General features: G+C 39.2%; 2 protein-coding genes across 3 annotated transcripts; one reads left to right on the forward strand and one right to left on the reverse strand.

Moving 5' to 3' along the window:
- Positions 1–847: 847 nt before the first annotated feature.
- LOC144636676 (ubiquitin-protein ligase E3A-like) lies at positions 848–9,466 on the reverse strand. 2 transcript variants are annotated; one of them, XM_078495868.1, is made up of 9 exons: positions 9,419–9,452; positions 7,712–9,304; positions 6,736–6,965; positions 6,411–6,474; positions 5,622–5,846; positions 4,296–4,416; positions 3,658–3,944; positions 2,811–2,981; positions 848–2,248 (listed from the first exon to the last, which is right to left on the reverse strand). In XM_078495868.1, the coding sequence occupies exons 2-9, from the start codon at positions 9,278–9,280 to the stop codon at positions 1,841–1,843; spliced, it is 3,075 nt and encodes a 1,024-aa protein (XP_078351994.1). In that variant the 5' UTR covers positions 9,281–9,304; positions 9,419–9,452; the 3' UTR covers positions 848–1,840. The 2 variants fall into 2 exon arrangements, with proteins under 2 accessions (XP_078351994.1, XP_078351993.1); XM_078495867.1 differs by having other exon boundaries at positions 7,712–9,466.
- On the forward strand, positions 9,456–13,944 carry LOC144636678 (glucosamine 6-phosphate N-acetyltransferase-like). The gene is made up of 6 exons (XM_078495870.1): positions 9,456–9,582; positions 10,699–10,855; positions 11,649–11,711; positions 12,202–12,332; positions 12,516–12,577; positions 12,911–13,944. The coding sequence occupies exons 1-6, from the start codon at positions 9,487–9,489 to the stop codon at positions 13,059–13,061; spliced, it is 660 nt and encodes a 219-aa protein (XP_078351996.1). The 5' UTR covers positions 9,456–9,486; the 3' UTR covers positions 13,062–13,944.
- The last annotated feature ends 6,773 nt before the right edge of the window (positions 13,945–20,717 follow it).

Below are 20,717 nucleotides of genomic sequence, written 5' to 3' on the forward strand. Positions count from 1 at the left end.
TCCCAGTTCATGAAAACATTACTAAGTGCATATCAAATACCATGAACTTTCACTTTGGTTTCTTTTCATATTTCCGCTATCCAATCAGTTACTTTTATTTATCATTCGTCAAACAAGCGACTTAATGCTTGGCGGGAAACTCTATACAACTAGTCATGGTGTTACTGAAGCAGCAAAAAGCTTTTTGCGGTTTTCCATTCGAAGCAGTAGCAAGACACAGAGCTAGTAAAAAACATATTTTTGCTAAAAAACGGATGTAGGAATGCTGACACATAAATGTCACCCATAAGAATTATTTCCAGTTGACCATCCTCTAAGCCACAGAAAAAGCTGAGGTTGTATCGTAACTTACCAACTTCTTAGCTACGACACAACCTGAAGTTATATCGTAACTTAGGAGTCGATCAGTTGGAATCTATCCCCGGTAGCAGTTGCTGTTTAACCTCCTCAGATAATGATCAGATCTGAAAATGCGGTGATCTATTGGCCATAGATTAGATTCCGAACAAACTCACAAAAGTTTCCATGTTAAGTCCTTCTCATGCACATTGTGCAGTCCATCCCAGCTCAGCTGCTGTCGATGACTGCTCCTCTAGACTTCGATGTCTTGCCGGCCCCTTGCTCGACAATATGATGGATAATTTCTAGGTGTCCTTAATGAGATGCATTTCTCTACTCGACTAATGACATTTACGACTCGTATCAGGTCGTGTATATTGGACAACCCTCTAAAATTACAGAGAAATACGCAAAAAAGGACTTTGCCATTCAGCTTTCTTGACGATATAAACTTGGTCAATCTGATAACCCCACTATCAACCATTTCATGCCAAGAAAACAGTGCAAGCACCATATAAACCGCTTTAATTCATACAACATTTTTACATTGATTTGCGAAAAATATACTATACTTTTCGAGGCTCTACTTTTCAGGCAACCAATTACAAAACTTTCAAGTGAGCCGGCACAATGAACGATTTTGTCTGTATTAGCAATCCTAACAATGTTAGGACCAGACTTTTCAACACATATTTTTTTCCAAAAAAATTTGTGATCAATAATAAATACTTTACAAAACAGGCATACCAATAGTATATTATAAAATTTGACAATATTTCTATAAACACACCCTTCCACATCATCCAGTATATTATGAACAGTTTTTTTACATGCCTGATCTGTTACAAATTGCTACAAAAATCCCAATATTTAGAAAAGATATCCATTGCCCAGATATTTCAGTAGTCTCTGCAGCAATTTGGGTCGTGACAAAACTCTTCTCCTAAACAAGCAGAGTGTTTCTATCCAAATGACGGCTGGGAAATCGAGAGCTTGCTATGGTGCGTCAAACATCCGACACAGGAAAAGCATTTGAACACAGGTGCAGAAAGGTAAGGTGTTTGCGTTGATTTCTTATCTCTTATTTATACACGACAAAGTATTTCAGTTTCTTTTAAAGACATTCACCTCAAAATAGCACACAATTACAGTCGCTGAGCTTATGCAACACACACTCTAGCAAATCAGACAGAACATGTAGCTTTCTTAGCCAATCGGATGTAAAACCAGTGTCAAGCACTAGTTAGGTTTTCCCGCTCATTTACAACGGTAACATGTTTTCCAGCTTGTCTCTGGTTACAATTGTTTTTCCACCGGTTACGTTTTCCCGCGCTTGTCGCTAGTCACAAGTTTTCCCGCCCTTTTTACCGGGTACCCACTCTAGCTTTAAGTTCTGATTGGCTTACTGCACTATTGGCTTCCTTACTTTTGATTGGCTCTGCCATTACATTACTGTTTGCTTTATAACAGCCAATGAAAGGGCATGTAGGGGGCATGTAACTCATGTGAGCCCAAAGCCTTTGCAATTTTCAATCGCAACAATGAGCAGCTCTTTCAGCTTCTCCCTAGTGCTGTATTCAGGCAACAGAAGCCTGTTAAAACAGGTTAAAGCTGTCGGTAGCCTGTCAGAGTCCTCCCCGTGACGCTGAATGATAAATGTCAAGTTAGCCAGCCCCTTGAGCGGCACTCTGTCACTACCAGTGACAAACATAAGAAAGGCTTTCTTCTGTTCCAAAGTCATTTCATTGACCACTTTCCAGAGATTGATGATTGTAGAATGGTTGTGATTGTAACCTTCCTCATAAGAAGCTGCTACTTCAAGCTCGTAGAAATCGATTACTGGACAGCCACAGATCAGGAGTTCCAGCTCATCAGGGCGAAACAGGGTGAGCGCCTCGCCTCCACACACCTGAGATAAGAGAGAAATTGATTGAGAAATTGAGAATGAGAATAATAAACAGTACTATATGAAAGAATTGCAAAGCGGACGTTTCTAGGTGTTTGTTGCTCCACAACTAACTAATAACCTGGAACAGGCTAGCTTTCATTTGAATGGTCACACACTAGGGTTTCATCCACATTGTTAAAGTAAGACCCTTGTCGTTTTTTTTTTTTTTTTTTTTTTTTTTTTTTTTTTTTTTAACTTAAAAGTTAGAACCACCTTGTACAGCATAATAAACAGTACTACATGAAAGTACTGCTCAATAGCTTTCATTTGAATGGTCACACACTACGGTTTCATCCACAGAAGTCTTAAAAGTTAGAACCACCTTGTACAGCATAATAAACAGTACTACATGAAAGTACTGCTCAATAGCTTTCATTTAAATGGTAGCAATCTGGGGTTTTATCCACAGTCTCATTACAACACTGATATCGGCACTCTGAATTTTTCGGTGGAAACAAGCATACACAAGGAGTAACTTCGCAAACATTAACACAACTGAATAATGTTCACAGTTTACACTCACCTTGTGAAATCCTCGTGAAAAAGCTTGGAACTGTCGTTCAACAGATTTGACAAGAAGATGATTGACATACAGTGAAACAAACTGCTCCCTGTTGCTGTTTGTCACAAAAATGTTTTCTCCATTGGGGAGAAGCTCTATGCTTTGAAGGTTACCAAACTCGCTTGATGAAACCTAGAAAAAAAAATACAAGATAACTTAATATTTTATTTATTAGTCAGGAGTTCACGGGCTACCCAGGAAGCAAGGGGTTCACAGGCTACCCAGGAAGCAAGGGTAGCCTGAAAAGTGGTTATTGCATGGGATTTTAGATTGAGAGGTCTGGAGTCAAGCTCTGGCTGTTCATTGCGGTGTGTTCCTAGGTAAGACACTTTTACTGCCCAGTTGCTTCTTTGTCCCAGGTGTAAAGAAGAGTGCCAACAATAGGAGCAACAGATTTGGTGCTGGAGTGTAACCAGGCTGTGATGGACTAGCATCTCAGCCAGAAGATGGGCCTTAGATATATTTCTAGAATAAAATTAAGGTAAAGCCTCCTGTCCAGACAAGTAGCTCATCAGGCTGGAGCTTATTCCGCTTTTTGTAGCATTGAGTGGCTAGGAAGTCTTTCTACTCTCTCCTGGATGGGATACCAATCTATTGCAGAGTTACCCCCCCCCCCCCCCCCCCGCCCAGCATTAAATTCATCCGTACCCATTTATACACTTGGCAGGAGAGAGGCACTATGAGAGTAAAGCATCTTGCCCAAGACCACAAAGCAGTGCCCAGGCCAGGCTCGAACTCGGACTGCATGATCTGGAGTCCGGCACACTACCACGGACCACACCATATACCCAGAAGGTGTAAAACATACCTGAAAGGTGTAGCAAAATGTGTCTTCAACATCACCCTCAAATTCCAATAACTGCCTCAAGCTTTTAGCCAGGGAAGGCTGAATGCTCATCAGATCTTGTAGGTCGAGTTTCTCTCCCTGCAGCTTTTTGTAAATCACAAGTGGAAAATGCACATCTAATATGATGCCATTGTAGATTGCCAAGCCAAGCAGAATCCCAACCAGTTCAAATTCCTTCTCAGATTCAAGAGAGGAGCTGTTGAGCCAGACACAGTGACTTTCCTCGATGTACTTGAACATTCCATATCCTGAGGAAAAAGAGCGATTAATTTATTATGCAATAAGAAACATTAATTATTTTCGTATTTCTCACTGAGCGTGGCACAAAAACCAGTTGATCAATCAATCAATCAGTTGGACAGCCAATCTTAATAAGCAAAGTTTACAAAACCTGAAGCCACCGAAAATAAAACAACTTACTTATACACTTGAAATAAAATACATGTACTTTTCCCAGACATTTTAAACAATATAATTGTGCTAAATAAAGTTTTGTTGTTGTTGTTACCATACTTGGTAGTCTTTTGAAAGTGTTTGAGCAAAAGTGGCACTGTTTCAAAACTGAGACAAATACAAGAAAAATAAGATGCAGTATCTACCAGGGTCAAAGACAGCTTCAACAATCATGTGAAAGAATTCTTTCTGCAGTCCTCCCATGTCTAATCCTTCTTCTCCTCCACCAACATACTTTATCTTCAGTGGTTTCTTCATGTCATACTCCTGAAGATTGAGAAAAGAAGTAAAAAACAAAAATAGGTAAAGAAAAAGATAAAACAACTGAGGGTATTTCTACTCCCCTTTACCAAAACTTCCAGTTATAAGCCCTGGGCTTATACAACTTCGTAAGTGGTTTTGGGTGGGCTTATAAACATGCAGAGGGGCTTATATCCAGGGGGGCTTAAAAATGGAATAAAAAAATGTTTCAAAACGAGCCACGACAGTATTGATCGAAAAACGTTTTTAAGTTAAAAAGTCATAATAAAGCAGCATTTAGCCCTGTTCAGTACTGTCATCCAGAAAGGTGGGCTTATATCCGGGGGGGGGGGGGGGGTTATAACGGGATGTAATTTTTTGTTTCCAGGTAGATGGGCCTATAACTAGGGGGGCTAATAACTGGAATTTTACAGTATGGGATGACTGTCATTACAAATTAACCAAAGCATATTGCCAGGTTTTCTGAGATTTTGCTAATGCCCAAGGATTAATAACCTGGGGTGGAAACTCACTACCCTTACTATAAATATGTAACAGGGATCCATATTCGTTTTTTCTCCAATTCGTTCGGGGCAAGTATGGAATATGAATTTTCCTGGAAATTTTTTTCGTAAAAAGTGAAGATGGCGACCGAAAAAAAATTAAATAATTTTTTTTTTTTTTTTTTTTTTATATTTAAAAAAATTTTTTTAATTTTTTTTTTTTTTTTTTTTTCGTTTTTTCAACCTTGGGCCCGAAAAAAAACCAAATTTTTTTTTTTTTTTCAATATGTCAAGCAAAAATCATCACGGCTGTGTGAAAAAAGTTAATATGTATTCAAGCTGAGGTGATTTTAGGTGCAGGCACTTGACTCCTGTTTCCACAGAGTATTCATTCGTTCGTACTCTCACTGAATGGCATTCCACTCCACTGCAGGTTAACCCCCCCACCCCCAAGCATTTTGTAGGTTGCTAACAATTTGTAGGTCCCATTTATACTGATTTCGGATCTATTTTTTTTTTTGGAATCTCTCCCCCCCCCCCCCCAACTCATTTTTCTTTTTTTTTTTTTTTTGATTTTTTTTTTGGGGGGGGGGGGGGGTTTCTGATTTCAGTAGTCTTGGGTGAAGAAAGCAACTGTGAGAGTACAGGATCATCTTGGTCAAAAGAACACAACACAATGACCCCAGCCAGTGATCTCTGACTACTCAAACTAGAGTCTGATGCACTAACCTTGAGGTTGATCTGGTTTAACGTGTCATCAATCAGGTGATCTCGGCGAACTTCCAGAACAAGAAATGGACACATGGCAGACTTCACGGCATCTTCCAACTCATTTGTCTTGCTCTGAACCTCTTCCCGTAATCTCTGCGCTTGCTGCACGCGCGCCTGATGGACAATAGCATTTTGGTATTCTACTCTCATCTGCGACACAGCATCAATTTTCAGTACTCGCACCTGTGTTAGTTGTAGGAAGAGGTTGTTAGTGCTTGGTTCACGATGATTGAAGGTGATCAATTTAAACTAATGTTGACCAAATACTCAGACACATACTTTGAAGGACCTTACGCCAAGAAGCCAAGAAGCCAAGAACACATTCTCTGGGGTTTCAATAAAAACTTTTTCGACCTCATTACTAGTTAATAATTCACCACTTTAAAACAAGGAAAATCACAACCATGAAGGAGGATTGGATACCCAGTCTCAATTAGCATACCTTTTTACGATTTTATTTCTCTTTTTTTCTCTGTAGTCTTTGTTTTAATTGAGAAGAAATATCAAACACTCGAGACAATGTTTCATCAGCTATCCAAACACCTCAAATTACATCAAAAATACTCTGCTGTGCATTGTAATTTCAACTCTCTTCTCAGTGTCTGGATATCCCAATGAAACACTGCCTCGCATGTTTGATACATTACTTGAAGTAGGCAGCTGGTTTAAGTTGAGACAATGAATGATGAAATAATTTTGGAAAAAAAGTAGCTGACTTTGATTTAAATTTCAAGATGTTTATCTTACCTTTGAAGTTGGATCAAACAGAAATGGAAAATCAAGAAGAGATGACTCATGATCACTTTGCAATCTGAAAAGAAAGCAAAACACTTGTGATCTTGGATTTTCTTAGAAAATGCATACAATAGTACATGAAACATACAACACAATCATGCCCACTATATATTTATCAAATTCTTACATTTGTCAGTTATGTTAAATGTGATTAATTTATGTTCCAGCGAGAAGCTGATCTCAACAAAGATTTTACAGACTGTACCTAAAGACTTTGTAAAAAAAGGTCACAATGAAGGGTTAAAATTTCTGAATCTACATAGCACTCTTAGTGTACCTTTTAGTTTCATTTAAAGCTCTCCAGTTTTCATATTCCTTCTTAAAATCCATTTTCAAAGAGAGATCTTCATTGTAGAACTCTGAAAGGGGGATAAATTCTTCTTTTCTTTTCTTGTTGAGCTGACAACAGGTGTCGTACAGTATGGCTAAACTTTTGCAAGCTTCTATCAAGTGCGGCTTGCTGCACTGGCCAGGTGAAACAAGACTGCTCATGTACGTCTGCAAAACCTGTTCATGAGGGTCAGAAAACAATTTGTAGTTATAATCTTGAAAATAAATTATGATAAATAAAAGTAATCTCATTCCAGGAAAAACTGATCCTAAGAATATTAAAATAAAACAAAAGATCATATTACTAAGACAGCTTGGAGGGGGGGAATAGATTTGCAGTTCGATGGATTTGGCCTTAAAAAGCGACTGGAATGCGGAATTTTTGCTATACATTGAGCGGATCCGTGGATTCAAAAACACAGCGGATCGCGGATTAGCTGAGAGTTTTTGCGCAGATTCTGGATTCTTCATGGCAAGAAACTCTTATCCTAGATACTTATCGTAGATAGTAAACGAAATTTGGATCATTTTGGTCGGTCTTTGTCGTTATGTTGACAGAATTGCCGCAAAAACAAGCAATAAAACGAAACTTCTTTAAAAAATTGGCATAAAAAAACAGGATTTACTTTCTTCGCCCTTTGCAGTGAAACTATACCACACAATTTTTAAGTATTGTGGATTCTGTTATTTGAATTAAAACGATGGCGGATTGATGGATTTGGCCAAAAAATAGCACAGATTGGTGGATTTGCATACCCTATTCACCCCTCTCCTTTAATCTGAGATGGGGTAGTAAATCTGAGTTTTTTGGTCTGAGATGGGCTTGGGGTTCCTAGACCCCCAGCAGAGCACCCCCACCCAAAATTTTCCAAGTACCCCCCTCCCAGAATAGTAAAAAATATGCCATTCAGTGTTGCTCATACCTGAAGCAAATGCTTGAAGGAATCAACATCATAACAGGAGAAAAGACTGATCAAGGCCTGCCTTGAGTCCACTGGTAGATTACTCAACACCTGGCACATTTTCCACAGCAGAGCCTGTGACTCTTGCACTAGAGGATTCTCTATCAGAATGACCAGCTGTGCAACCTCATCTGGGTTTATGATCACAGAACTCAGTGCAGTAAGATGAATCTCAAGGGCATTCAGAAGTGGTAAAACAAAGGTGTTTTGAGGCTCCAGACTTAAAAGAAGCTTGTAAGCTTCTCGTACGGCAGGAATGTCCAGAGAATCATGATACTCTCCTTTAGCTGACCTAAAACTGTCATTCAGTGCTTCAGATGAGGTGAATACTGTCCTGATAGTGTTTATGAGAAAAGCGGCATCTTTACACCGATTGTAATTTGCAACTGAAGATTCAAGCATTGGCAATGTCAGATGAGTTAACGAGAACTCCTGAATGTGGCCTGACGACATTTCAAGGGCACACTCTTTCTCAAACTCTTCCAAGTCAATAATATCATTTAGGGAGCTGTTGGAGCTGAACAGTTCTGGTGGCATTCCAGGGAGGGAATGGTCATTCATTAGATTGCCAGACAAATTCACCTTCGAAAATTCAGTGTCGAGATTGAAAACATGTCTTTTTGGCTCCTCTCTGACCTCTGACACTGGCACATTTGCTCCCTTTTTGGCACTTCCACCCGTTACAGGGCATTTACCAAATATGCTAGCAACAGGTGTCGCCTTCTCCACATCATCTTCTGATTCAGTTTTGGAATTAGTTTTATCTGAAGATTTACACATGTGATTTTCAAACTTTCTCTTGGTGTCAGTCACATGGTTTGGCAAAGTCAAGTTTTTCTCAGAATTTCTTCTCGGCATCTGTGAACTAGGTTGGAAAAGTGTTCTGAAAGGTGTAGTGGAAAACAAGCAGTGTAGAAATGGTTTTGGCTTGTCTGGTTCTCCGTCAAATAGTTTTGCCGGTAATGGTCCAGCTTTTTGGTTCTTAGAAATACATACATACTGTTTACTGCGTGTAGCCAATTCAATGCTCATGATTCCAGCAACGTCTGGAGAAAATCTGACCCCTCCCTTGCTGGAAAAACAAAACTTATTTTGACAGTTCGTGTTGCCACAGCCTTTAGTGAGTTGAAGGTAATAGCATTTTACCAGATCTTCAAAATGGCTCTTGATTTCCGAGAAGGACGAGTTCGGCTGGTCGTAGCTACGTGGCGGCATAGCTTCCTTCAGGGAAAGATTCGAGTCTGAAATGGCAGCAAGATTGCTCGCGCTCAAAGTCTTTTCACTGGCCTTGAGTGTTTGTACATTTATCTGTGCGAGACTTGAAAATTTTCTCGAACTATCCAAGTTTAAGCTCGCTAGCGATCCGCTGAGCACATTTTTTCGAAGCTTCGGTTGGCTTGAATGTTTCTTCAGTTTGTTAAACTTTGTTATCGAGTCTCCAGATTGAAGCGAGTGTCTTTTCGAGTGCGCCATCGGTATTTTCGGAGGTCGGCCAGATACCACTGCGTGACCACTCAAAACTTCGTCCATTTCAGCTCTGCTCTTCTCCTTTTGCTTTCAAGAAAAACAGCAACAGTAATATCCTTAAGTTCAAAAACATGAAAAGGTCGGTTTCTTTTGAACGAAACCTACAAATTGTACATTTTAACACTTTCAAAGATAATTTACGTTATTTCTCCGTCACTCATTCCAGAACAAAAACGCCGCCATTTTTCGTTACCGTGACGACTGTAACAATGGTCAGAGGCTTTCGTCGAAGAGCTGTCTCCAAATATGGTATGGTAGTGTTTCTTGGCGATTTTCACTTCCTCTCAGTAAATATGGCGAAAGTGGTAGGTAGAACTTTGGTAATTTTCTTGATTTCTGTAGATTTAAACTAAGAATTTATTGCTAAGGATTATTTTCCAATGGGCTTGCCCTCAGAAAATTGACTTTTGAGGTAGCAATATTTTACAGAGCAACGATTTTATTTTGAAGAATGACGTACACCTGTATGCATGCGAGCTTGTAAGCGGGCTTGTACACGTAGAAAAATATTTGAATATGAATTGAAGGTCTTTCGATTTTCTGGCATTAGTTGATCATGCTCTGATTTAAGCTATTAACTAGTTTGTTCTTAACAAAATATTTTACACGACAAGTTCATTCAATGTAATTACTTTATGTTAAAGGAGAAATTATTTCTCGGAAATAGTTCTGTACGTGGTGCGGGTCACTGTACTGATTTTATTTGCTGGGAAAATATTTGCATTGATGTGGCAGTCATGAGGTATATGCCTGTTTAACAGTCTCTCTTTAGTTTGCCACAAGTAAGTGCAACAACTTCAAAAAAATTGCAAAATAAACAGATAGAGCTAGAGTGTTTGGCAGGTCCAAGCTCAAGTCCCCAAAAGAAAATTTAAAATTGAACTCCTGAACGGCAGTCAACTTTATACACTTAATGACTGGTTCAGAGGGAAACAGTTAAGTTTGTTTCACCTTGAATCTCAATGATTCCCCAAGCAGAGCTGACGGAAACATTGAGACTCTCGAGGAAACAAGATTAACAGCTTTCCCGCCAGACCTGTCTATAAATGATTTATTGTTATATAGCACAATGGAAACTTTGAAAAACAGTGGTCGTTGGTCAACATTCAGGGGTAACAGTGCACTGTTACCCTCTGACGTAATAGATGTTGTAATGTTGCCCGCTCAGAGACTTGTGGCGAGAAACAGTTTTATTGTAAGATGTTATGTGACCTTGTAAGATGTTATAAGACAGCACACTGTTAGGGGGAAAACTCCAGCTTAATAACAATTTAATTTGTTGCATTTTTACTGCAAAATCATCCTCGCATTAACTGACTGAAAACATGCAGAGCTAGAGAGTCAGCGAGGGCTTACGCTTGGTTTGTGGGTGGGGACTTATTGGGAATGGTCCTTTAAACATGTTAATTTTTTTCTCATAGAATGAAGAAGATCCTGTTCCCATGTTTGACAGAGAACTTTTAAAAGACATTGATCTTAGCAAAGGGGAGTGCAGATTGAATGAATGTGGTTTATCTGTCGAAAATCCTGGTAATAATTTGGTGTTGAGACCATTGTGCACGGATGATTACGACAAAGGTAAAGTTGATAGCTTTTCATTTTAATTTAATTTACAGTCAAACTGGGTGTTCTTTGGGAACTCTACGATGTTGTGATGCATTGTTCCAATATCGATTGACAGTAAACTTGTCACAGCTTGCAACGTTCGATCAAAATTTGGGTCAAATGTACCCCAATAACTTGAGTTAAAACAAAAACAGTTGCAAGTTGCTATGATCAAACTGTCAGTCTGAGTCAGTATTGGCACATTTCGCTGCAACATTGCAGAGTTCCCATAAAAAAAAACATCTAGTTTGACTGTACACATACCCCTCCCACAATTCTGACAAATAATCAATTCTAGTACTGATGGTTCTTGTGTAATCAACAATAAAGCTCACTTATAATCAAAACTATAACAAAATTCTCAAACGTGATTGTTATCAGCAGCCCGATTTGAGCACTAATAGGAAGTTATCGATGCTTGTTTGCAAGTGTAATAGGTTTCGCGTCATGCTTTATTGGACACGATTGGTTTTTATTTTTGAGTAAACTTTATTTAAATATCACAAAGACTTTAAACCATTTCACCTGTATTTTTTTTCTCATTTCATATTTTGATTAATATTAATCAAACTTGACAAACAGACTGGTATACACTGGACATCGGTTTCCAATTCCGTCTGTAATCATACTCATGATTAAACAAATCAGACTCCCGCTTCACGGTCATCCGATTTCATTAATCACTTATATGATTACAGACCAAATGGACTCCACTCAGTCCTATTACCATTATTAATTAAAACTTGCTTTGCTCCATATTTTGCAGGATTTTTACAACTATTAACTCTACTAACCAAGGTTGGAGATGTAACAAGGGAGATGTTCTTGAGTAAGTTTATGTAGCTTCATAGTTGCTTTGTTCTTGTTTTGTTTAGTCCCACAAGCTTTAAGGTGCTATCAATACCAACATACCCTGATTTAAAGATGAATTCCAGTCCGTACTGCGCAATCTCGGCTGCAATGTTTATGTGAGCCTCACACGAAGGAATGTTTACAAGCAAAACTAAAAATTCCGTGACAAACTTACCTTTTTCTTCATTATTAACGCCAGATATCATTGCAGAAGAAATAATAACGAGTAGAAGAACCTTGACGATATTTCAAACCGACGTTTCAACTCATCGGAAATTCTTGAACGAAAGGATTACCGTAATGGCGGACTAAAAAACTTTATGTATGCTGTCACCGAAGTGTAACGTTTCAATGAATTCAAAACAAAAACGAAAACAAACCTCGAGTCTGTGCAGTACAGACTGGAAATCAGCTCTAACTGTAATAGTAGTCAGATTACTGATTCGGGTGTTTGGATTTCTCTTCAGAGCGCTTCCATGCCATGACGTCATGTCCTGGTACATATTATATTATTGTAATAGAGGACACAGAGTTAGCAAAGATAGTTGCCTGTGGAACACTGGTTGTAGAACAAAAATTCATCCATGAAATTGCTGTGGTATGTTTTGCGTAACCCTAGAAGTTGTCTTTATAAATAGCTTGATTCTACTACTTTAAATTATGTGTAAATGTGAGAATATGACTTTCAAAGTTACACGAGGCTTACATCCACACTCCAATAATTTATATGAGCATGTTATTTCTCAATATACAATTAAATCCTTAATGTTTATTTTTCCAGCGCGGCAGAATTGAAGACATTGTTGTTGATGACAGTTGCAGAGGGAAGAAAATTGGAAAACTGTAAGTAAAAATATCTCAATAGCCCTTATGCATGTTTACGTCAGACTGGCTAGTTTCACCACCAAGCCTCGCTTTCGAAGTGTAAATTTGTAAATATTATCATGAAGGAATTCCCAAAGCAGCAAAGATGAAAAGAATACCCACGTGAAAACTGCATGAATGTGGAGAAAGGTTGAGAATAATTTGCATAAACGAGGCTTGGTGGTGAATTTTGAGCTTATGATGTTATCATGCATAAGGCCTATTGGATCAATGAATTTCATCTCCTTATTCCATGTCTTTTGGTGATTTTTTCTTTAAAAAAATACAACATTTTTGACTGTCGTATTTCAGGGTCGTTGAGACACTGATTTTACTTGCCAAGAAAGTAGGATGTTACAAGATCAGCTTGGAGTGCAAAGATCCCTTGCTGTCGTACTACACACAGTTCGGCCTCCAGCTTGAAGACGGACAGAATTATCTTTGTAAAAGATTTTATCACTGAGCTATTCCAGGAAACATTTATTATCCTCCTCCCCTAACAGATGGCAAGGTTTTTCAACTCCCCCCCCCCCCCAACCCTTCCACCTGGAATTCCAGAGCACCCTTACATGAGAATTTCCAGCATGTTTTTCACTATGGGAGTGTAGAATTTTTTCTGGAATTACCTAGTTAATAATATATGAATCATACATTATTATTTATATTTAAAAGCGTTCAAATGAGATATATCACGAAATCTGATGGTACATGTATATGGCCAGTTTGCTGTTCGCAATCAGTCTTAATCCTTCCCAGCCAAATTTTTTTAGTTATTATTCCTCTTGGGTCTTTGAATTCACAACATTGGCAAACTATTATTTTGAGGTTTACTTCAATTATTGGAAACAATAATAAGAGACAAGTTACAAAATATGTATTCATAGACTGATTACCTTCTTTAATATATGTTTTCACATGAAATCCAAAACCATGAAAAATAGTTATTATCATATTTTACATCATTGATACATATATTTTCCAGAGAGATATTTATTTTAATTTATCTCCAAGATTTTGTTGTAAACTTGTTTGCCTGTTGGGCTGATGTAGAATGAAGAGTTGTAACAGTGGAGTGTTGAAATGTTTATTGTGGTAAGATACTACTAATAATGACAAATGTACGGGTTTCTCATGATGTATGCACTCAGAATTAAGTGGCCTACTGGGTTATATTTTTTTATTATATTGCTGGCCTCATATAGTACACGCAATGTACTTGGTTAATTTTGCAGGCGGTAATATATCTTTCCCCCCTTGATTTATTGCCTGCACCCTTGTGCTTGGGCTATTAGCCTGTTCCAGGCTCTGGGTAGTTGAAGGGGATAGGGCCGGGGGGGGGGGGGGGTGTCCTCATTTTTGTCTCGCTCACCCGTGTTATTGGCTCCTCCATAACTACCGAGAGCCCAGGGCTCAAAATAACGGCCGGTCAACGGACAATGATCCGGTCAAGGGATGACAAGTTTGTCCGGACCAAAGTTTCAGTTTGCCGGTCATTTTGACCGGTCACGTACATAGCTTTATAAAATGATAACTGATGACCAGAACTATTCATAAAAATTGCAGCCAAAACAGTGAAGAAATACCCGAGGTTTTTATGCCACGCAAACAAAGACTATCTAATGAACAGCAGAAAGACCAGTTTAAAAGTGCTATTTTCAATACTTTGACTGGTTAGAAACGACACGTGACCGAGCGTAAAATCTGTTTGGCCGGACAACATGACCGGCAACTGTCCGAAAATTATTTTGAGCCCTGAGAGCCTGCAACAGGCTATTGGGCCATAAATTGATTGGTCCATATCTTACAGTATGGACCTCAAATGCAATTAAATAAGTGGTTTACAAACTTTTGATCATGTAATGCCTGTACTGGTTGGCTATTTGTAAAATAGAAAAGTTGTAAAATTCTTTCCCATGGGAGCTTAACAATATATTAAATTATTTTCTAGTGGATTTACATGATATTTATTCTTTAAGGATCCAGGAACATGCTGTTACATTGTATGTGACATTAATGGCATTGAGCGCAGCAGTTTCTGTTTTTTTTGTGCAACATTGCTGATGTAGAAAGTAATCATATTTATAGTATAGCATAACCAAAATGGCAAGGGTAGTCAAGTAGAATAAACTGCAGTAGTTGTTTAGTTCTTTTGTTATGGGATGAAAACCTGAAAGGAAGGTCAGAAAAAATCAGAAAAAGAAACTGATCGTCATTTTCGGGATAAATATTGGTTATTAAGTAGACGGGAAAAAATTGACAGTTGTGCCACGCCCCTGCACGTAATGTGTAAGAAGAATGATTTAAGACTTATATACGAGTGTTGGTTTCCGTTTGTTGTAGATGGCTGACACAGACTACATGTAGAATTGTTGTACAGGATGTTACAGGGATAGAAAGTAATTCTACTTTTACAATTTTTGTATTCTTTTGAGTTAGAGGATTATGGCATAAACAAGATAATTAATACGTTTGAACTGTTAGAGGGAGTATTTTTTTAAGTTCCTTCGCCGGTGCGGTCATAAATTCTTTGCAAGTCTGGAGAGAAAATTTTATAGTGAGGGAGTTATTACTTTGTTGTGTCAATTAATTTATTGCAAACGAAATTGAGCTCCAGGGGACTGTATAAAAAATGTAGAATTTGAAAAAGAAATAAAAAGTAAAAAGTTTACCCAGCAATTTATAAGTCAGTGAGTTTTGAAAAATACATTCAACGTTCACAAATTAGAAATGAAGTGCGTTAATCTTCCCCGTTCAATAATTCCGATGGAATTTAAGACAACTGCTCCGAGAACTCGTGTTTATGATGAATAGGATCATCCTCAAAGTAAAAGAGGAATGTGATCGCAGGGCCGTAACTAGCAATAGGCAAGAGACTGTATCTCAAGAAGAGAGACTGTGTATCTAAAAGGGATAGGCCATTTAGGGAGTCCCCCCCCCCGAGGCATGACAGAGCTCCTAGATTTCAAAATGGAGGGCACTGATTCCCCAGAACCCCCTTGCAAGATTTTGCCTTGTCCATACCAATGGTCTGGTCATGGCCCTAGTGATAGGGAGGTTTAAAATCAATCCAAAAACTGCCTGAGCTGAGGACTATAAAAATATCTGCGGTACGTAGTTTAGCAGATATTTGCTTTCTGCACGATCTTATTTCATATTCTCATTGTGTTTTTCTCAATGAGGTGTTTCACGTTACGTCATAGCTGTTAATTGCGTTTCATATAAATACGCCGTTGTCAGTTTGTGTTCTTCCTTCGGGTCTGCGGACGCCACACGATACACCACTACTTTTTTATCATGTCTGACTCAGAAGAAGTAGAGCACGTGGCAGCTCAACTCTGAGTTGGATCCTCCGTTAGTTCTGCCATTCAATCTACCGTTTCCGTCCATAAGTTCTTTAACTGATAACCTCACACAGGTATCGAATCTCGTCTCAGCGATTTGCAAAGCGATTTCCAGCAAAACAGCTCGTCCGTGAACAAGCTGTCAAGAAAGCCGCCGCGAAAACCTGCAAGAGAAAAGGAAATCAGCAGCAGCTAGACCACTCTCTCCAAGTTTGATAGCTGGACGAAGCTCTGATTCTCTTACACAAATCGTACGAAAAAGTTAAAGTCGCCGTTGAAGCAGGTACTGAGTTGTATCGAAGCGTATAAAGCAATTAAATAGCCGAAGGAGTTGGATGGGACCGCAAGAATATTTGTCTGATGAGCTCGCTCGGACTCCGACGACGAGAAGAGAAACCGGGCCGAGAGGAGAGCGAGAGGAAAGTGAATAGGAGAGCGTCGACGTGCCCGCCCTCTTGAGAAAGGAATGTCCACTTCTGCTCGAGCTACTTCTTCGCCAGGATTCACGGTTCTCGTTGAGGTAGCCAGCTCGTCGATGGGCTTAAGCCTGCGTTGCACCTGCATATGATTTTATTTTAAAGTAAAAAAATTTCTCAGATAGTCCAGAATCATTTAGTATTCTTCGGTCGGACGCCGACACCATATTTTTTTTATTGCGGATTTAATCTGAGCAAAGCCGGCAAGAGGATGTGGGAGGGCGGGTGCAGACGAAGGGGGAAGAGAGTGGAGTAAAGTGGAGCGCAGAGGGACAAATGACAGAAGTGTTGCGGGGTAGAGGGATCAGCAGGCAGAGGTAAACACCGAGACAGAGGAGCCAGGAGCGCGAGGCCCAGTACAGAAGACCGCTGAACCTTGACGCAATGGGGCCCACGATTGCCCGCCCGCTACTAAGGTTCTCTACCCTGGCTGCGCGAGTCGCAGGAGGAGAAATGGACTGCCCCAGTAGCGATTGTCGTTTTTAGAGCCCTCTGCTCGTTTGATCGTTCCATGGCCTAGCTATTCTGCCGCACGGCCCCAGTAGTCGGGAAGTGTGAGTAGAAGAAGGAACATCTCCCTCGGCCAGCGTGCCAAAGAAAGGGGGAGGATGAGGATGGGGGGAGTAGACGGAGAGTGAGTAGGCGGGGGAGGGGTGGGGAGGGAGAGGAGTGAGAGAAGAGGGGGGTACGGGGTCCTGAGGGAAGGGAGGGATGTCAGTTAGGAGGGTCTGCCAGGTAAGGTTTTGGAGAACTCGTTAGCGAGTATCTGCCCCTGTAGATTATTAGTTAAGGAGATGATAAAGGAGTTGAAACTCAGGCAGGAGTAGGGTGTTATGAGAAAAGTCTGGTGCCGGGGAGAAGGAATGAGTGGATGAAAGCCGATGTTGAGTAATTGCTTGTTTGGTTTAGTTGGGGGGAGGTGTGGCCGCAGATTCTCGTTCCCACAGGGTTTTTGGTGGTTGGGGGCCAGTTTTTTAGTTGGGAGTTTTAAGATTGTTCAATAAAGTGTGTGGCGTGCCGCTGTATTTGTTTTTTGATGTTCTAAGTTAGTGCAGAATTCATGCGTCCGTAAAAACAGCAGTATAAATGCAGCCAATTGCACTTTTACACAAACAGGTAAACACAAACGATACTATCACTTTCCCGACGTCGTGTTTACCTGTTTGTGTATAACTAAATCACTGTTAATACGAATTGCACTTTTGAGCAGTTAATACCGTCAAGAAACCTTTCAAATTCCCGAGTATCTTGCTCCAGTTTGCGAACTTCTTTTGTGAGAGTGTTTTGACCAATCACACACAAGAACAAATATTTGATGGATTACAAATCATTCAACACCGAAGTTGAATATAGCGGTAAATCATTTTGTGGGCGTAACTTAACACTAAAGATGTTGTGATTTTAAGTTCAACTTTAACTCAACTGTCAAAATAATGCAAAGAAAACCAAAGATCGCGTTAGGTTTAACTTTAAAGCGGCTAGCCTGCATGTGTGCACTTCTCCCTCAAAGTCCCCTTTTACACCCAATCCCCGAGAAGTGGACAAAAATAAATTTTATGTGCAGGGTCTGGAAATGAAATTAATATCTTTTTTTTTCTCGTGCGCGTGCTCGATTCTCAATTGTTACGTAATAGCTGACTAAACTCGCGCAAAACCCGTTAGGCTTGATCTTGATTCCCAGAGGTAATTTTTAGACCTTTTTTATTTCACGAGAGCGTTTTAACGAGCTACGGCTCCTGAGCTCTTCGTGGCCATGTCTATGTCTATGTCTATGTCTATGTCTAGGTGCGCTCAAGATTTATAAAAATATGATTACACAATACTAGTGCAACTGCTTCGGTAAGTCTTCATTCTGATGTTGTCTTTAAAGAGAAAGAAAATGAAGTAACTGATTACTTTCTCAAAATCCAAGGAGTTTTTCTAGCCACCAAGCTGTCGGAATCGATTTCTTGAGTCGGGAATGCATCCCCACTCCCGTAAATCCTACGAACAGTTCACTGAGCAGGTTTTTCACGAGTCTATAATATTTGAGAATTTTCTACTTGTATGAAAAGATCACATGTGATCAGTCTTGAGGCCAAAAATACACAGCGGGTAGTAAGTACAGATTTACTTTGTGTAGATGATTATAAAACAAGAATAAAAAACGGACCACATGCAGTGAGAGAGATGGACTTCAAAGCCCGAGAAAAGTAAAGCCTTACAAGAAATCAAAGCGACTAAATTGAGTCGCTGGTTGACTGTTTCTGTCCTATCTTCTCTTTCTTAAGACCTCATGAATTCACGATTCACATACCGAAGTACGCAACATAACCCGAATTTCCTTCTTTTTTGGGATCTCATTTTTTTGAGCTCTTCAGTGAGAAGGAAATTCGGTCGTATGATTTTTTACGAGCGCCAACTGTCCCGCGAACTGGCAAGATGATCAGGATTTACAGATCACACAGAAAGGTGGGGCCAGATCCAAGGCTTCCTGGATGAAATCATTATTTGGTTTCCTCAGGCCTAAATTTTTTGCCAAAAAACGGCGAGTTCCCATCTCCTAAAATTGGGAACACTTATATGCGGATGGGAGGCTCTGCCCAAAACGGATACCTTCAGGCTGGAGTTTTATAAAAGGGAAGGGATTTCACGTTAAAATATAGGAAAGCGCGTAGGTGAAAATGTCACAGTTTCTGTATGTAAAAAGACCTTTCAACATATCTCGAGAAGACGTACCTTTCGGCTTATTCATCTAGGCATTTTAAGGGTTAAAGTGAGAAGTTGGACGGGATAAAAGGGGCACATTTTATATAAATGGAATATAAAACGGTCACTATTTCTGTGCAGAATGGTATATAAAAGGGTAAGAACCAAGGAGGAGTCTCCCCGTATGAAACTTTGTTCAGTACCCCATCCTCGGGACTTGAGAAATGTTGAAAACACTCGCTTTCGGCTTGGGTTTCAAGTTCGCGTATAGGTGCACCCCATGTACATGAGGCTACTGCTCTTTGAAAAATTCGGAAATAAAATTGGCAGAAATTATTGTCAAATCTTTTATTTCTACTGTCACAACTAAAACAGTACACAGCACAACTACATGAGTTAATATTTAAAAAAACGGGGGAAAAGATAACATTACTAAGATGACAAACTGCAAGCCAACAAAAACCTCTGGTACAAACCCTAAAAAATGTGAAATCAACTCTTGTCTAGCGAGCTGTTAAAATGAACTCAAAAAGCAAATCAATAAAACAAACTAAAAAGATCTTAACAGAGTTCAGGAAAACTTTTTGAGTAAAGGCCTTTATAGTTTTCCTCGTTGCTCTGTGGGTAAAATGAAAAATTAACTGCAGACAACCTTTGTTACAAATATATTAAGGGAACTCTGTATTTCAGTTTAGCATCCACAACACTGAGTGATCGGTTTAACTAATTTTGTCTTAGTTTTTTCTAGTTAATAACTTGAAGTGACCACGACAAAAGTAGTTTTATATATCTTTTTGAGTACCGTATTTTCTCGATTAAACGCCGAGCCCCGAATAAACGCCGGGTCTCCAAGTTGTGTTTGAAAATAAACCCTTAAACAATTATTAAAGGTTTAATATGCTTTCAAAATAATGTCTAATTATATAGCTGTCAAAAATAATGAATAAAAATCATTTCTTAGAAACATAGGGCTTGAAATAACTCCTGAATTCAAATAAACGCCGGCCCTACGGGCCAAGTTTTTAATAAACGCCGGGGGCGTTTAATCGAGAAAATACGGTACCTTTTGTCTTGCAATTATGCACTTATTATTATCTACATAACCTATTAAATACACTTATATTACAATAATTTTATTATCAATGACTTACTATTAAACTAATAATTAGCTTTCTTACCAATTTTTTCAATTTCCTTGTTTTCATGTCCTATGGAACACAGTTTAACATTATTTCAGCACAACGTTAATCATAGCCTTTTATAGACTGTTTTCAGTTAAATTTGATCAAGGAGTCAATGCTCTGACAAACATCAGAAAGAAATATGAATGACCTTTTACTTTGCCACTGGAGGCATCACCTGCAACACTACCGCAAATTATGAGCCAAATGTATAAATGAGAACACTGCAAAAAAGTCTATTACAGACAATTTTCTCTCACGAGGGAACCCTTGATACCAACTCAAGCTAGTCTACTTTAAAGATAGTTCAGTTCAAGACAGATAAAGTGGAATTTGGCCAGAACCAGCCAGCCAAACATGTCTGCCTCGAGGAGATGTCTTTCCTTACAGTGGGACCTGCTTAGAGAGAGTTGACTGTAATTTCATTTTCCAA

Source organism: Oculina patagonica, chromosome 13, assembly GCF_052425735.1.
Source record: "Oculina patagonica isolate OP01 chromosome 13, crgOcupat, whole genome shotgun sequence".
NCBI lineage: Eukaryota > Metazoa > Cnidaria > Anthozoa > Scleractinia > Oculinidae > Oculina > Oculina patagonica.

Coding starts and splice junctions, on each gene's coding strand:
- LOC144636678 (XM_078495870.1), top strand. CDS start 9,487: ATGGTCAGAGGCTTTCGTCGAAGAGCTGTCTCCAAATATGGTATGGTA. Junction 11,712..12,201: donor AACAAGGGAGATGTTCTTGA/GTAAGTTTATGT, acceptor ATTTCTCTTCAG/AGCGCTTCCATGCCATGACG. Junction 12,578..12,910: donor GGGAAGAAAATTGGAAAACT/GTAAGTAAAAAT, acceptor GTCGTATTTCAG/GGTCGTTGAGACACTGATTT.
- LOC144636676 (XM_078495867.1), bottom strand. CDS start 9,280: ATGGACGAAGTTTTGAGTGGTCACGCAGTGGTATCTGGCCGACCTCCG. Junction 5,847..6,410: donor TGTTTGATCCAACTTCAAAG/GTAAGATAAACA, acceptor CAACTAACACAG/GTGCGAGTACTGAAAATTGA. Junction 4,417..5,621: donor TAAACCAGATCAACCTCAAG/GTTAGTGCATCA, acceptor CTCAATCTTCAG/GAGTATGACATGAAGAAACC.